At 36.5% G+C, this 12758-nt stretch overlaps 1 protein-coding gene across 3 annotated transcripts; it reads left to right on the top strand.

The window, feature by feature from the left end:
- Positions 1-1151: 1151 nt before the first annotated feature.
- LOC133668785 (myosin-9) lies at positions 1152-11282 on the top strand. Of its 3 annotated transcripts, none has more exons than XM_062088790.1 (36): positions 1152-1274; positions 1397-1542; positions 1626-1782; positions 1914-1972; positions 2186-2345; positions 2446-2595; positions 2672-2808; positions 2904-3050; positions 3131-3232; positions 3348-3405; positions 3486-3587; positions 3775-3812; positions 4006-4132; positions 4219-4389; positions 4559-4690; positions 4889-4998; positions 5157-5217; positions 5450-5627; positions 5798-6003; positions 6103-6222; positions 6807-6905; positions 7161-7382; positions 7681-7820; positions 7978-8089; positions 8175-8219; positions 8323-8577; positions 8679-8834; positions 8925-9122; positions 9217-9357; positions 9609-9679; positions 9760-9859; positions 9940-9996; positions 10112-10168; positions 10262-10342; positions 10483-10565; positions 10863-11282. In XM_062088790.1, exons 1-36 carry the CDS (start codon positions 1167-1169, stop codon positions 10984-10986), a joined length of 4410 nt encoding a protein of 1469 aa, XP_061944774.1. In that variant the 5' UTR covers positions 1152-1166; the 3' UTR covers positions 10987-11282. The 3 variants fall into 3 exon arrangements, with proteins under 3 accessions (XP_061944774.1, XP_061944773.1, XP_061944775.1); XM_062088789.1 differs by having other exon boundaries at positions 8148-8219; XM_062088791.1 differs by lacking the exon at positions 8175-8219 and having other exon boundaries at positions 7978-8128; positions 8332-8577.
- The last annotated feature ends 1476 nt before the right edge of the window (positions 11283-12758 follow it).

The following is a 12758-nucleotide window of genomic DNA, read 5'->3' as shown; positions in this document are numbered from 1 at the left end:
TACGTGTGACAAGTCTTTGTATGAATCCTTTTTATGAAGGAAGAGTTCATGATACGATCTCATAGTATTGTCGACTTGATCTAGCAACAATGTGGCTGCATTGAAGCAGCTTTCATGGGGCTGGAAAATTCATTTATCTTTAATTGTTAATGTGGAGATCACAAATGGTTTAAGCTTGGATAATAGGAACTAGAGTGGAACTCTTTCATGAAGAACAGAACAAGAATGCTAGGAGAAAGCATGATAGAGGGTTATATAAAATATTTTTTTTGTAAAAAGAGCTTAAATTATTAAGTTAAATTATCTTTTTAATATAATATTGAAGTTTTATTGATAAAGTGGTCTTTAACAAAAGAGTATACTGTTGAAATGTTAAAAAAACTGAATATTTATATCAAAATCATTAGAAAATATTAAAAAAAAAACATTAATTTTATGCTTTTTCAAGTTAAATGTAATTTTACAACGTAGTTCCAGATGTAAAAACAAACAGTATTTAATTAGTGTTTGTTTGTTTGATTTCTTTGCATGTAGTTAAGGGTGTGACACCAACTATGTAAATATATGAAAGTAACATTACATTCTAGCCAATTATTCACATCCTGCACCTTATATGTTTATGCTTTGAATACGCAGGGAAGTAAGGAGAATATAATTGTAGGTTCTCATGTTTGGGTTGAAGACCATGAGTTGGCTTGGCTTGATGGGAAGGTATCAAAGATTACTGGACAGGATGCCGAGATCGAAGCTTCAAATGGGAAGAAGGTGCATCAAATGCCTTAAGTTGTTTCTTTTTTATTCACTTTCTTTTTGTAGCATATCAGTTCATGTAGTTGATGGTTGTGAAGTAATAAATTTTACTTACAGTTTGATTCTTTGTTCCTCTGTAATCATGTTAGGGTTTGCATTCGAGGGACTAGTTCTACATGTTCTGAAATTCAGAAAAATTCTTGTTCTTAGCATCTTTGTCCTACTAAACTGGCCATGCATGTCTCCATCGCTAAAACAAGAGATTAAAACTAATCTTGCAGTGATATTTATGATTTAGTCCTAAAAATCTTCATATCTCATTTTAATAGTTGAGTTTTTCTAGCTTCCTGACATTGTCTTTCCTGTTTTGCTAACAAAAGGTCACGGCAAAATTATCGAAAATATATCCGAAAGATATGGAAGCTCCTGCTGGTGGAGTTGATGACATGACAAAGCTTTCTTACTTGCACGAGCCTGGAGTTCTGGAGAATCTGAAAACAAGATATGAGCTGAATGAAATCTATGTAAATCTTCCTTCCCCTTTATGCTAATAATACATTCAACATTGCTCTAAATTAAAAAAAAAAAATTGATTTCTGATTCAGTGATCTGTGTAACAATATAAACCTTTGCCTTTCGATCTCAGACGTATACTGGAAATATTCTTATTGCCATCAATCCATTTCAAAGACTGCCCCATCTCTATGATGGTCACATGATGCAACAATACAAGGGAGCACCATTTGGAGAGTTAAGTCCTCATGTTTTTGCGGTTGCTGATGTTTCATACAGGTAATTCCTATTCCCATTTGTCATTCCATGTCATTTTCTTTATAAATGGAAGCATAATCAATGAAATGCTTTGTTAAATTCAGGGCAATGGTCATTGAAGGGAAGAGCAATTCCATTTTGGTCAGTGGTGAAAGTGGTGCGGGTAAAACCGAGACCACGAAAATGCTTATGAGGTACCTTGCATTTTTAGGCGGTCGAGCTGCCACTGAAGGACGAACAGTTGAACAACAAGTTCTTGAAGTATGTTTGAACATTCATCTTTCGTTCTAACCTTTACAGTTTCACTGTTTCATTTTATCTTCTACTGGGGTATTCCTTTCATTTCACACAGGCATCTGATTAGACTTTTCTGTTATCTGATCTGATTGCAGTCAAATCCAGTCCTTGAAGCATTCGGGAATGCTAAAACTGTTAGAAATAACAATTCCAGGTGAGATAATTCACTTTGACATGAAATGAGTATCAGCTAAAATTGCTACATGCATGCTTTAGCATCAAATCTTCCACAACAATGAAGGGCTAATTTTTTCCCGACATGAACCATGCCCCCAATAATTTTATTGACAATGTCATCAAGAAGTTTCAAAACAATATGCATTGGTGTTTTTGCATTGATGTGTTCCTAAAATTAATACTGGTGCAGCCGTTTTGGTAAATTTGTTGAGATCCAGTTTGACAAGCACGGAAGAATTTCTGGAGCTGCCATCAGAACTTATCTTCTAGAGAGATCTCGTGTTTGCCAAGTTTCCAATCCTGAGCGCAACTACCATTGTTTTTACCTTCTTTGTGCCGCACCACAGGAGGTAACTTTCTGGTGAAATGAGAGCTCCAACTGTGATTTTATAGCTAATGGCGCGTGTTTATCAAGCCAGTTTGATACAAGTTCTAACTTATTGTTAACAGGAAATAGAGAGGTATAAGTTGGGGAGCCCAAAATCATTCCACTATCTTAACCAGTCAACTTGCTTTGAACTAGTTGGTGTAAGCGATGCGCATGACTACCTTGCCACAAGAAGAGCTATGGATATTGTTGGAATAAGTGCAAGGGAGCAGGTATAGCTTTTGAAGTAATATGCTTTTGACTGCTGCCAGTCGGTCCGGCATCTTACTCTCTTTCCCTCTCTCCCAGGAAGCAATTTTCAGAGTTGTTGCTGCAGTCCTTCATATTGGAAATATTGATTTTGCTAAGGGAAAGGAAGTTGATTCATCGGTACCTAAAGATGATCAATCTAAATTCCATCTCAAAACAACTGCGGAGCTGCTAATGTACGACATCTAATTTTCATACATAAGCATGGATGGTATCTGATGTGTTTGCTTTCATGTTAGATGTTATTCCCACATCTTTTGTTTTTTTTCAGGTGTGATCCTGTTGCCTTGGAAGATGCATTATGCAAGCGTGTCATGATCACTCCCGAGGAGGTTATCAAGCGAAGTCTTGATCCTCAAAGTGCGGTGATTAGCAGGGATGGTTTAGCTAAGACGATTTATTCTCGTTTATTTGATTGGTAAGACATTAATGTCTTCAATTGATGTCCTTTGTAACTTAAGGAGTCTTACGATGTTAACTTTGTTGGGTCATGTGCAGGATAGTGGATAAGATTAATAACTCCATTGGACAAGATCCTAACTCAAAATCTCTTATTGGAGTCCTCGACATCTACGGTTTTGAAAGCTTCAAGACAAATAGGCAAGAACCGATGAAAGCTAGATGCATATAATTGAATGGATGGTGTTGTTCTTACATAGATTACAGGAACTACTCGGACAGTTCTTGTAACAATTTTACAATCCTTTCTTTGCAGCTTTGAGCAGTTCTGTATTAATTACACAAACGAGAAGTTGCAGCAGCATTTCAACCAGGTAATCCTGCAGACCATGTTGACCATTTAGCTAGTCATTTTCAACTATCTAACTAAAGAAAGTTTGGTAACGACTCTCAGCACGTCTTCAAAATGGAACAAGAGGAATACACAAAAGAGCAGATTGATTGGAGCTACATTGAGTTTGTCGATAATCAAGATGTCTTGGATCTTATTGAAAAGGTTTTCCCCCCATAATTCACATTTTCTCTTTTCTTCTATACCTAGATCGTTGACAAAGGACTGTGATGGGGCATGCACGTGCAAGTTTTGAGCACTCTTCAAACTATTTTTTAAATTGTTTTTGTCACATTTTGCACACCATTGCTCCTATCATTTACTTGTCTATTTTTTTCTTGGGATCCTGCAGAAACCTGGTGGGATAGTAGCTCTCCTTGATGAAGCTTGGTATGTTACTTTAATCCATGCTTTCCAGGATAATTTGCATCAAAATGCAAAGAGTTCTGGCTGTAATTCCCACTTAAAATAATTTAGAAATTTCCACGTATCTCTTGTCAGCTGCATGTTGTTTTTTTGTTTAATCTTCTTGTCGAAGATCAAATTGGTTTCTCAATTCTTGTTAACAATGTCTTCTTTTCAGCATGTTTCCCAAGTCGACACATGAAACATTTTCAAACAAGCTTTATCAAACATATAAAGTTCACAAGCGCTTTATCAAGCCAAAATTGTCTCGCACGGATTTCACCATTGCTCATTATGCTGGAGAGGTAAGCACTATCGATAAAACATTAGCAGTATATACTTGCATGATTTGAACGGTGGCTACTTTAAGATTATTTTCTCGCATTTTCAGGTCCAGTATCAATCCGACCACTTTTTAGACAAGAACAAAGACTATGTAGTTCCCGAACATCAAGATTTGTTGGGTGTTTCCAAATGTCCTTTTGTAGCAGGTCTTTTCCCTCCACTTCCAGTAGAGACAAGCAAATCTTCAAAGTTCTCTTCGATTGGTTCTCGTTTTAAGGTAATTTTCCTATGTTATCTAGATGACAGAGGCAGTTGCTTTTTTCTTACATAAACACCAGTTGATCTGATAGTCTATATGTACCCCCTATGTCTTTTGTCAGAAATATTGTATGCTTTCATGTAGTTCAGGAATTGAGAACTGACATTCTGTATTCAAAATGATGCAGCTACAACTTCAACAACTAATGGAAACATTAAATTCTACTGAACCTCACTACATAAGATGTGTTAAGCCAAACAATCAGCTAAAACCTGCCATATTTGAGAATATCAATATCATGCAGCAATTGCGTTGTGGTGTAAGTACAAGCTAACATTGCTTCATAGTATAGCTTGTTTTCTCAAAATATTTCTGTTTCTCTAAGTCTTTTGCAAAAAATGGATACAAATTATCCAATTCCCTTTTCAATCTGACATTTATTTAGTTTCGAGGTGGTTTGCACACAAATTCTTGCTTGTTTTATTTGTTAATTTATTACTAATGGCTGTTCATGTAGGGTGTTTTAGAAGCAATCCGAATTAGCATGGCTGGATACCCTACTCGTCGCCCTTTCTTTGAATTTGTAAATCGATTTGGACTTCTTTTCCCCGAGGCTTTGGCAGGAAGGTAAGTGATCTGTTCTAGGATAAAATGCTGCTTAAGTAGATGATATTTGAGACTTCTTTCACTGTAAAGTTGTGGCCACTTCTAAATAATTTATTGAATTTTCTGATTACACTTGAAAAATATGTGGATTTATTTTATATAAAATTTATTGTGAGCAGCTATGACGAAAAGGTTGCTTGCAAAAAGATTTTGGAAAAGAAGGGACTTCAAGGGTTCCAGGTAATCCTGAAGTTTCTTTGCTTTTGCTGGTAATAGCAGATAATGTTGGAGATCATTATGAGAGTGTTTTTCTGATGTGAAAGCAACACGAATGACGTGTAACACATGATTCACAGTTGATGTCTATGTTACAAATTAATGGAAATCATTCATCCAGTCACATACATGTTTCAAAATAATCGAAGCCCTTGGTCAGAACTGTTTATTCAATTTGCCCTGGTTTGGCTTGCAGATAGGTAAAACTAAGGTATTCTTGAGAGCTGGTCAGATGGCTGAATTGGATGCAAGAAGAGCTGAGGTACTCAACAATGCAGCAAAAACCATCCAGGGGTGTGTACAGACGCATTATGCTCGTAAAAGGTTTATTGCGTTGCGGAAGGCTACTGTATTGGTGCAATCACTATGGAGAGGTGATTCATTAGAAAATCTAATAGCTTAACCTGGTTTAGAAATGCATTTTTTTTGTCTTAGATATTTCAATCATCTTTTTTCTTAATTCCATGTGTACTTTTTGTTTCCTGTTCTTCTGCAAACATTTTTTGCCTTGACTTATTTCACATGAATTTGTATGATTTTGTAGGAAGACTGGCTTGCAAAATTTTTGACAGAATGAGGAGGGAGGCAGCTGCTATAAAAATTCAGAAGCATACACGTAAAAATGCAGCCAGAACAGCCTACAAGAAACTTCATGTATCTGCACTTGTCGTGCAAACAGGTTTAAGAGCTATGATTGCTCGCAAGGAATTCAGATTTAGGAAACGAACTAAAGCTGCAACCATTATCCAGGTTATCCCCCTTGACAATACATAACTTATTCATTAATTCTCTACTTTCTGGTGTTCCAGCAGTCAAATATAGCACTCTTTACTTGGATGAGCAATGCAGGCCCGGTGGCGCTGTCATAAAGATGTTTCCTACTATAAGAGGCTAAAGAGAGGTGCAGTTGTCACACAAACAGGATGGAGGTGTAGAGTTGCTAGAAGAGAGCTAAGGTTGCTCAAAATGGTCAGTATTGTTCAATCTTTTATCTATAGGGCTTTAAAAGGTTTATCATTTCCATGTGTAATTTTCAACTTTATGTTTGCAACCTATTGATCTAAGGGAATAACATAATTTAACGAATATAATTTCACAAACGCTTATATCAACTGTACTTCATTAGACAATCGTAGCATATTGGTTAACAAATGATTAGCAATTAAATGAAATTAAACCGAGTTCTTCAAGATTTCGAGATGGTAGTAATCAACAGCCAAAAGTTTCAGTCAAGTGTTCGTTGTAAGCCAGAAACACGGTGTTTGTGCATGAGCTACAAATTGAATTGTTGAACGCTTACTCCGAGCCATATTAGCTTAGTTCAATAATAGAAACAGATGATATTTCGATAAGAATTAACATGAACAATAGGCCACCCTTGACACCTTTCGGTCTTTCATAGTCATGACAAAGCCAACAACTACAAGCATATATTGGATACGAATAGTATGTCTTGCACAGAATTTCTTTCCTGCTAAATGCTTGAGACCTGTATCACTTTTTGCCTGTGGTTTTAAATAGGATTATTGACATACATCTCCAATTTCTTGCAGGCCGCAAGAGACACCGGCGCACTAAGAGAAGCCAAAGACAAGCTTGAAAAACATGTAGAGGAACTCACATGGCGTTTACAGCTCGAAAAACGATTAAGGGTAACATGTTCTGCAGAATGATATTTTCCAAAGAGAATGTTCTTGGTTATGTGTAAATTTACAACATATTGCGAAAGCATTATGCTAACACAACATCCAGCAGGATAGTACGATTTTGAGTCTAAATGGAAAATTATTTGACATCAACATCCTTCAATTATTACCTGATCATTTATGACTAGAAGAAATTGTTGCTTTTAGCTTTGGATTTTGATGATTATCTGCTCATGCCAAGGCTTGAAATCATTGATGCAGACCGATTTGGAAGAAGCAAGAGCGCAAGAGGCAGTGAAATTTCAGAATTCATTGGAAGAAATGAAAATTAAAATAGAAGAAGCCAATGCTTTGATAGTCAAGGAGAGGGAGGCTGCAAAGAATGCTATTAATGAGGCACCTCCTGTAATTAAAGAAACTCAAGTACTCGTTGAAGATACTAAGAAAATTGATTCTCTAACAGAAGAAGTAGAAAACCTAAAGGTAAGAAGTTTTGATCTTGTAATGAAATAAATACCATTTTTCTTGTAGAATCAAACACGCGATATCAAGTAGTCATTTCATTTCCAAATGAAGATACATGTTCGGAAAATAATGCATCAGTTAGCGAAATCCCTTTCCACAATAAGGATTCATTAGAATCAATGTATGCATGTCTATCATTTATCTGGTACTAAAAACACTTTTGAGTTTGCACAGGTTTTGGTTTATTGTAAGTACACTAGCTGCAAAATTTGTTATTTCATTTAGTCAATCTTGTCACTGGTCTCATGCCCTGCAGGTCACGTTAGATTCTGAGAAACAAAGAGCTGATGATACTCAAAAGAAATACAGTGAAGTACAAGAGATTAGCGAAGAAAGACGGGTGAAATTGGAAGAGACGGAGAAAAAGGTTCAACAACTTCAGGAATCCTTGCAAAGGTAGGACGTCAAGAATAGTTTCTCTTGACTGCTTTATTTTAATATTGGAGAAACCACTTGCATGCCGAAAACTATAATTCTCCTGCACAGCAGACTTTTGAGGTTCTAATTATTATCTGTCCCATGGAAAATATTAATCTGTACCTTTTATTATCAGGCTAGAAGAGAAACTTACCAATTTAGAGTCAGAGAATAAAGTCCTACGGCAACAGGCTCTGTCCATGGCACCCAACAAGTTCCTCTCAGGACGCTCCAGATCAGTAATGCAGGTACTTGCTTATAGTTTCGTATTAGACTTTGAATTTTCTGTTACAGAACGAGTTAGAGCTTTTTTCATTTTTTGATATTTGGCAGAGGGTTGAAAGTCATATTCCAGTTGATGCTGCAAGAACAAGTTTGGTAAGCATTGATAACATAATAATCCATCTTCAGCTTTTTGAGTTCCTGTAATGTTCTTTCTTGACTCTTTTCCTGTTGCTGTTCACCTGATCAAATGGATTAGGATCTGCAGAGCCCTTCAATGAACCACAGGGAGCACTCTGAAGTAGATGATAAACCACAGAAGTCATTAAATGAGAAACAACAGGAGAACCAGGAGTTGCTCATTCGTTGCGTCGCACAACACCTAGGCTTTGCAGGGAATAGACCTATTGCTGCTTGTATCATATACAAGTGCCTTTTGCAGTGGAGATCATTTGAAGTTGAGCGAACTAGTGTGTTTGATCGGATCATCCAGACCATAGGCCATGCTATTGAGGTTTGAAATGCCAAATCTTAGGCATTAAAGTTTTTATTTATTACCATTCTTTTCCACCATAAGTCACCCCTTTTCACAAGTTATTTTAATTTGAACATCAGACCCAGGATAACAATGATAGCTTGGCCTTTTGGTTATCCAATGCCTCAACACTTCTCTTACTGCTTCAACGTACATTGAAAGCAAGTGGTGCAGCAGGAATGGCTCCACAGCGTCGACGATCATCATCAGCTACTATATTTGGAAGAATGACACAGGTACGCACAATTCTGATTGAAATCACCAAAAGCCAACCGGAAAATTTATTTTCTTTACTAAATTCAGGTGTCTATGTTATGTTCCTTTAGAGTTTCCGTGGAGCTCCACAAGGAGTCAATCTATCCTTGATCAATAATGGTGGAGTGGACACTTTGCGGCAAGTTGAAGCCAAGTACCCCGCTTTGCTTTTCAAGCAGCAGCTTACAGCATATGTAGAAAAAATTTATGGAATGATTCGGGATAATCTGAAGAAAGAAATTTCTCCTTTGCTTGGATTATGCATCCAGGTATATTTTCTATGCAATTATGCTTCCACAAACATGTTTAAATTATTTTTTGTAAATTTCTTAGATAGCATTTGTTTGAACACAATTTACATAGGCACCAAGAACATCCAGAGCAAGCTTAGTGAAGGGGGCACGCTCAGTAGCCAACACTGCAGCCCAGCAAGCCCTGATTGCTCACTGGCAAGGGATTGTGAAGAGCCTTGGAAACTTCTTAAGCACTTTGAAATCTAATCATGTAAGAGACCTCCCTTTTTTCTGTGCTTTGTTATCAGAGTGTCCCTACTTTCTGCATCGCTTATATAGTATGGATCAGCTGTTTTATAGTCATCTCGACCTACTTGTGAAGGGTAGAGATGACAGGAAGATGACCTCTGAGGGAACATTGGAATCTAGTAGGGATCGGCTGTCATTTGTTTTTAATAGATTTTCAGAACTTTTTAACATCGTGTGAAATGTAAATTAATTTTCCTATGATTCTTTTTCTAGGTACCCCCATTTTTAGTTCGTAAGGTGTTCACGCAGATATTTTCCTTCATCAATGTTCAACTATTCAACAGGTATTCAGTCTATTCTCCCATTTTCGTTTGTCTTCTACTGTGGCCATAATTTTGGTTATTTATGAACCTTTTTTTGGCAGCCTTCTATTAAGAAGAGAATGCTGTTCATTTAGCAATGGTGAATATGTTAAAACTGGGTTGGCCGAATTGGAGCACTGGTGTTACAACGCAACAGATGAGGTACCTGGGATTCATTTGCTCACATTCTGTGATCATAAGCTATAAGAAACACTAACAAAAACGAAAATATATAAACGCAGTATGCAGGTTCATCCTGGGATGAGCTCAAGCATATTAGACAGGCTATCGGGTTTCTGGTATCTTTTTGTTCTTTATTAATTTACCAGTTCTTCCACTAGATCACAATTACACGTCAAGATAATGAATAAGAAAAGCAAATGACATGTTCCATTTGATCCTTTTCTGATGTAGGTTATTCATCAGAAGCCGAAGAAAACTTTGGATGAGATAAGCCATGACCTGTGCCCGGTGAGTGATGAATTCTAAGAGTGCCTAGATATACTCTTTTCTTATGTTGTCATCTTCACTATATGCCATAACCAAATTAAACTCTATATGCAGGTGCTAAGTATCCAGCAGCTATACCGTATCAGTACCATGTACTGGGATGACAAGTACGGCACACACAGTGTGTCCACCGATGTAAGTTCTTATCGATGCCATTACTACACTAGGTTATAGTCATCTTTGTCACATGGGAACATTAGTAACCATTGCCGTATTCCGTTTGAGGAAAAACTGATCCAGTTGAGTTTTCCCATGTGTATGCTTTTGTGCTGCAGGTTATATCGAATATGAGGGTGTTGATGACGGAAGATTCGAATAATGCAGTTAGTAGTTCTTTCCTGCTGGATGATGATTCAAGGTCAGCAAACAATATTAGCTTCTCCTTTACCTTCTGCATCATTGAACCTTTTTTTCTTTTATTAATTTGAACTTGTGATGCACATTTTCTGATACCCAACTAGAATTCTTAGCTGGAAACTTTCATCAAGAAACCAGTGCTCTCCACTTGCATTGAAATCAGCTAAAAATCTTATTAATGGACAGAAGCTTATGAATGTTTCTTTGGCAAAAGAAGAGGCATCTCCTCAACCAGCTTTGCATGTAACCTGACCTTGAGGCTGTCGCTGACCTATTACAAAAATTTTCATGTTTGCAGCATTCCATTTTCAGTTGATGACTTATCAAAGTCCATGGAACAAATTGACATTGCTGACATTGAACCACCGCCTCTGATTCGCGAGAACTCAGGCTTTAGTTTCTTGCTGCCGCGCATCGAATAATCATCATCACACTGCGGAGATGGATTGATTTCTATTCGTTGGTCTCTCATTACTGAAAGACGTAAATTCAACCCTCAAGCTCCTCAACTGTAGATGGTCTCCTAGGAGGTTATTCATTTTCAGAGATTTTGCCTTACACTAGACATTACGACAATTCCTTTGAAATTCTTTTCTATAGGTAGTCCATTGCTACAAAAACGGATGCCATTGCTCCCATATCAATGTAGTGACATTTCTTCATTTTGTTGTACAACTAGCTGACATTTTTTAAGGGAGAAAAAATAATGCTTGTGAAAGAGGATTAGGATTTGAAGAATTTGCGATAGGATTTTCCAGCAAAAGGACTACCTAATTATTCTGGTAAAAACACAGGGACTAAGTGACAATTTACTCTTTTTTCTCTATAATTTTGTAATCAATCCAGTCCTGGTAAAATTGTGATGGTGCGGCTTAAGGATTAGTGTTCATATGAAAATACAGCACTTAATCCTTATCATTCCTTGTTGGTAATCTCTGATTCTCTCCTTTAATGGATCCTACATTGGTGGTAGATAATGCTAACCCTCAACTGTGGTTCAAGGTTAGCATCGCCTTTGCTGCTGGCCATCAGAAATCGGGCTCTGGCCATGCAGCTCCAATGCAACATAACACCAGCGTCACCTTTGCTGCTGCTGATGGAGGATCATGCAGCTCTTCTGTTCAAGTTATTCCAACACATGGCAGTTCTCATAATTGTTGAGGTATAAAAATAAGACAAGGAAGATGAAAATGTATTGTGAAACGTGTCATGGAGGGATAAAATTGAATTTTGTTTTCTGTCAAAGCGTCTAAACTAGGATTTTTTTCCCCATAAATATCCATTTAAACATTTCATAATTTTAATTTTTATATTCAGATCCGGATAATTGATTTTAATTAATTTTAACAAAAAATGATGAAAAAAAGGATTGAACGAAAAATATATTTTTTTTTTTAGAGAAAGATGTTATAAATAAATAAAAAATAGTACAGATATATTTTTATCCAATTTTCTATTATATTAAAAAGAAGGGGCCAAGAGATTCTGCTTGCGTGAGCCTCCTTGCATGGAATTAAGCCACATTCCGAGGATCAACTGTTTGGTTATTTTTCATTAGTCTTCCTCTTCCCCTCATTAATGAAAAAAAAAAACAAAAAAAAAACATCAAATGAGATCCATCAAGCAGAGTTAGAGCCGGGCTCAAGCAAGCCACAAGCCACATTTCTTGACATCCGAAGTGCCAATTTTTCATGCGTGGAGAATTATTGAGCTCTATTATATTTCTTTTTGTATTTTAAAAAATAATAATTAATATTTTATTATCAAAAATAAATTTTAAAAAATAAAAATATATTATTTTAATACATTTTAAAAAAATATTTTAAAAAATAATTACTAACGAACTTGAAAATATTATGCTCAACAGTATAAAAAAAATCAATTTAGTTAACTAAATAGATTTTTTTTTTTTTTGTAACCTTCTTTGTAACTATCACAATGCCAGACACACAGCCAAACACACAGGCATCATTCTGCAATCACTTTTTTATGCCTGGAGAGCTACTGAGTCTGCATCATTCTGTAATCACTGAGCATGAGAAGGAACATAGTTACGTCTTCAACTACTGCGAAACCAAAACAAAATAGGGAAGGACCAGTCCAAAGTTCAGAAGAAACCCTGCATATGATACAGGAAATACTAGCACATCCTCTCAAGCAATGCTTAGGGAAACACTACATCAAACAACAGTAT

This window comes from Populus nigra, chromosome 11 (assembly GCF_951802175.1).
Source record: "Populus nigra chromosome 11, ddPopNigr1.1, whole genome shotgun sequence".
Classification (NCBI taxonomy): Eukaryota; Viridiplantae; Streptophyta; class Magnoliopsida; order Malpighiales; family Salicaceae; genus Populus; species Populus nigra.
This window is presented reverse-complemented; position numbering and strand designations above follow the sequence as displayed.